A 4,729-nucleotide genomic window follows, 5' to 3' on the forward strand; every position below is an offset into this window, starting at 1 on the left:
AGTCAAAATACAATCTATATGTAATACAAAACGTGTAATATAAATCAGAAGGGCATTAACCATTTGGTCCATTAAAGATTTTTTCTATTATTCTATTTGATATCAATTTGTATTTTTCTTATGTAATTGTTTTATGTACGTAACTGAAAAATTAAATGTTCTATTTTATTTTTATGTTTGTAGAATTGATGAACTGTAATTGTCATTTGAAACTTGTAGGAATTAATTGGAATTAGTAAATTTAAATTCAGTAAATTATATATTAGACGGGTTTTTAAAAAATTACACGATTTGGGTGTCCAAATATTTCCCGTGAACTATTACACTCCCGAAGTTTAATGATTTACGTGATCGAATTTACTTAATAATAAATTTTACTACTATTAGAATTAAACGAATTAGATATGCTAGGAATTAATCCCTCTGCCTTTCACATGCAAAGCAAAGCACTCTACCATTTGAGCTACATCCCCTACTATTATACAATATACAATATACAATTTATATATAAATCAGGAAAAGTATTTCAAAAAATGTCAACACACTATTATAAAAGCTAGGTTTTAATCCTGGGACCTGTGGGTTATGGGCCCACCACGCTTCCGCTGCACCACTCTGATTTTGCTTTTGTGCAACACGAATAAAGATATATCTTGTACTTTAATTTTTCCACAACTAGGTTTTCGCCGGATCTTATTTAGTGAGGTTCAAACAAGGCATGAGTATGATGTAGTTATGTTTCAGGGGAGTGTTGTAAATAAACATATGTGGACATTACGTACTAGAGAAATTATAATAATATCTCTCACTTTACTCTGTTGCATTCTTGTGATATAAACAATATAATTTTTCACGGGATGAAGTTAGAAATTGTACCCTTTTCTAATCTTTCACCCTCATCCAAGTTTTCCTCAACAGAGATTGTGTGATTAGGTGCCCTCAACCAATCGTGCATAGACTGGGGTTCCACAGTTTTAGGTGTTAAGAAACACCTAAAGGCATCTAATACCCTACCACTACTACTGAATGCACTCTTAGAGGCAACTGTGGATATGGATACAACTAGCAGATCCCTTACCATTTTTGTGAGAATAGGAAATATCTCACTATTCACCTTCCACCGCCTAAGCACATCAAATTCAGCAGTTTCTTCCTCTTCCACTATATTTGCACTCAAGTAACTATGGAGTTCAATCTACTTACTGCTTCCACCACCACTCTCCATTTTCTGTTATTTAGCTGGCCTTTCAACCTAGAAAGAGTTTTTCGAACTGTAGTTTCAGAATGAACATGTTTTGATTCAAATTGCGAAATAAGGGGATGCAGACCGCACAGAGGTGTCACTGTAGGTAGCTGCATAGTCATTAAACAGCTCATCCAATGCACCTTGAACCTTTGCAAAGTAAGATTTGCTTTTTCTTCAACATACAACAGGGCAAATTGGTGAGGCATATTCAAAATCTTATCATTGGGATCCAAAATATTCACATAAAATATCAAGAAACTCATTTTTTTTCTGGATCCCTCCAAAATTTTTCAAACTTTAGTTTCATTTGAGACCCCGTTGCCTAAAAAAAAAAAGAACATAGAATCATAGACACGAAAAAATCAAAGACATATTCACTCATAAATCTTTGAAAATTATACCTAGAAAAATCATAAACAGTTTACCATTACATAGCTATATCCCTTTCAAATGTTTTTTTAGTCAAAATACAAGCTATAGGTAATACAAAACGTGTAATATAAATCAGAAGGGCATTAACCATTTGGTTCATTAAAGATTTTTCCTATTATTCTATTTGATGTCAATTTGTATTTTTCTTATGTGTAATTATTTTATATACGAAACTGAAAAATTATATGTTCTATTTTATATTTATGTTTGTAGAATTGATGAACTATAGTTGTCATTTGAAACTTGAAGGAATTAAATGAAATTAGTAAATTTAAATTCAGTAAATTATATGTCTGACGGGTTTTTAAAAAATTACACGATTTGGGTTTCCAACTATTACCCGTGAACTAGTACTGTCCCGAAGTTTAATGATTTACGTGGTCGAATTTACTCAATAATAAATCTTACTACTATTAGAATTAAACGAATTAGATATGCTAGGAATTAATCCCTATGCCTTTCACATGCAAAGCAAGCACTCTACCATTTGAGCTACATCCCCTACTATTATACAAAATACAATTTATATATAAATCAGGAAAAGTATTTCAAAAAATTTCAACACACTATTATCAGAGCCAGGTTTCGATCCTGGGATCTGTGGGTTATGGGCCCACAACGCTTCAGCTGCGCCACTCTAATTTTGCTTTGGTGCAACACGAATAAATTTATATCTTGTACTTTAATTTTTCCACAACTAGGTTTTCGCCGGAGCTTGTTAAGTGATGTTAGTATTATTATTATTCTTATTATTGTTATGTTACATCCATGTAATATAGTTATGTAATATGTGGTGTGTAGTGAGTCTAGTCTATTAGTCAGGGCTGTTTGAGATAGTTATTTTTGATATCTCTTGTACTCCTATTCTCTGGTTAATCTACGAAGAATTATCTCTAATCTGGTATCAGACGACAGGTTATCGGGAACAACCAAATTCTTCCTATCTCCACCGTAAAATCTCCCTCCCCCACCCAAATATGTCGACCAACTCCTCCGAGCGTACTCACTCTGCCGTCGGTTCTCCTACGCCGGCTGCCGGCAACGCTCTCACCGGTGCACATCATTATTTCACCATGAAGCTTACATCCAAGAATTTCCTATTTTGGAGGATGCAGCTTCTTCCATTTCTTCGCGGCCAGGAGCTCACCGGCTTCGTAGACGGAAGCCACCCGTGCCCACCAGAGATGATCCCGGCGCCATCCACTACCGGCAGTTCCGCATCGACCACGCAGGCGTCCTTGCTTCCGAATCCGGCGTACCACGCCTGGATCAAGCAAGACCAGACGATAGTGTCGCTACTCATCTCTGCGATGTCGGATGAGGTGTTACACCTCGCTCTCGGACGGGATACCTCCGCTGACATCTGGGCTGCCATCTCGTCTGCGCTCGGTTCCACCAGCGAGGCGCGCTGCATCAATCTCCTTGGGCAGTTCCAACAGCTTCGACAGGGCAACGCCACCATCGCCGACTACATTGCGCGTGCCTTCCGAATCCGGCGTACCACGCCTGGATCAAGCAAGACCAGACGATAGTGTCGCTACTCATCTCTGCGATGTCGGATGAGGTGTTACACCTCACTCTCGGACGGGATACCTCCGCTGACATCTGGGCTGCCATCTCGTCTGCGCTCGGTTCCACCAGCGAGGCGCGCTGCATCAATCTCCTTGGGCAGTTCCAACAGCTTCGACAGGGCAACGCCACCATCGCCGACTACATTGCGCGTGCCGGAGTCCTTGTCGAGTCGCTCATCCAGGCCGGGCGTCCTCTGTCACAGATGGAGCAGACCCTGTATATAATCAGGGGTCTCCGACCAGAATTGAAGGCGCTGGCCACCAGCCTCACGGCGTCCGGAGCATCGGTGACGTTATCCAGCCTGTCGGACTTCCTGCAGGCTCACGAATTCATCCTGGTGGATGATTTTCCTAGTGCTGATGCTACGGCTTCCCACACGGCGCTGTACGTCGGAACCAACCGAGGCGGAGGTTCGCATGGCAGTGATGGTCGCCATTCGTCGAACCAGCAGCGTGGTGGTGGCGGACGCGGAAACCGCGGAGGACAGCGCGGTGGTCGTGGTGGCCAGGGCGGACCTCGTTGCCAGATCTGTAGGTCGCACGGTCAGGGCGGACCTCCGCCGTGTACTGCTACAAGCGCTACACCACCCAACCGCCGGCGCAAGCCCATGTGGCGATCTCCAGCGACACCCCGGCAGCCCCGCAACCCGTTCCGGCAGATACTTGGTATCCGGATACTGGTGCAACAGCCCACGCTACCCCTGATGCGGCGATGATGGGGCAGTCCGATGAGTACGGTGGTTCGGACGTGTTACGGGTGGGCAATGGCGCAGGTTTGGAAATTGCACGAATCGGTCGAGCATCAATCCCATCCGAGTCTAAAAGTTTACACTTAAATGATATATTACGTGTTCCCAGTCTTTCGGTCCCATTATTATCTATTCATAAGTTTACTGTAGATAATAATGTCTTTTTTGAATTTCACAGTAACTGTTTCATTGTGAAGGATTCCACAACTCGGGCGGTTCTGCTTAGAGGTTCCACATCGGGCGGGCTATACAAGCTTCCGATGTGTCGGTCGAGTTTCGCGTTCGTCCATTCCCGGGCTACTCCCACAATATGGCATCAAAGACTCGGTCACCCACACAAGCAAGCTTTAAATAAAGTGTTACAAGTCTGTCCGGTGTCACATAATAAAAATGGTCAAATTGACTCTTGTAATTCTTGTCATTTAGGAAAATCGTCACGTTTCAAGTTAGATAGCGTACCACGAACTAGTCAACATGTATTAGACTTAGTATACACTGATATTTGGGGTCCTTCTCCCATAATATCAGTTAGTGGTTTTCGTTATTTCTGCCTCTTTGTAGACGTTTATTCGAGTTTTTGCTGGTTTTATCCACTTCGGGTAAAATCAGATTTATATAAAGTTTTTGATGTGTTTCGCGTTCTGGTAGAGCGCCAATTTTCGCGCTCTATCAAATCTATCCAGTCGGATCTAGGGGGTGAGTACCGAAAACTCCACACCACTTTCCAAAAT

At 41.9% G+C, this 4,729-nt stretch overlaps 1 protein-coding gene across 1 annotated transcript; it reads left to right on the forward strand.

Annotated features, from left to right (window-relative positions):
* Positions 1 to 3,230: 3,230 nt before the first annotated feature.
* On the forward strand, positions 3,231 to 4,224 carry LOC109147365 (eukaryotic translation initiation factor 3 subunit F-like). Its single transcript, XM_019295024.1, has 3 exons — positions 3,231 to 3,780; positions 3,939 to 4,022; positions 4,196 to 4,224. Exons 1-3 carry the CDS (start codon positions 3,231 to 3,233, stop codon positions 4,222 to 4,224), a joined length of 663 nt encoding a protein of 220 aa, XP_019150569.1.
* The last annotated feature ends 505 nt before the right edge of the window (positions 4,225 to 4,729 follow it).

The sequence above is a fragment of the Ipomoea nil genome, unplaced genomic scaffold, assembly GCF_001879475.1.
Source record: "Ipomoea nil cultivar Tokyo-kokei standard unplaced genomic scaffold, Asagao_1.1 scaffold1993, whole genome shotgun sequence".
Classification (NCBI taxonomy): Eukaryota; Viridiplantae; Streptophyta; class Magnoliopsida; order Solanales; family Convolvulaceae; genus Ipomoea; species Ipomoea nil.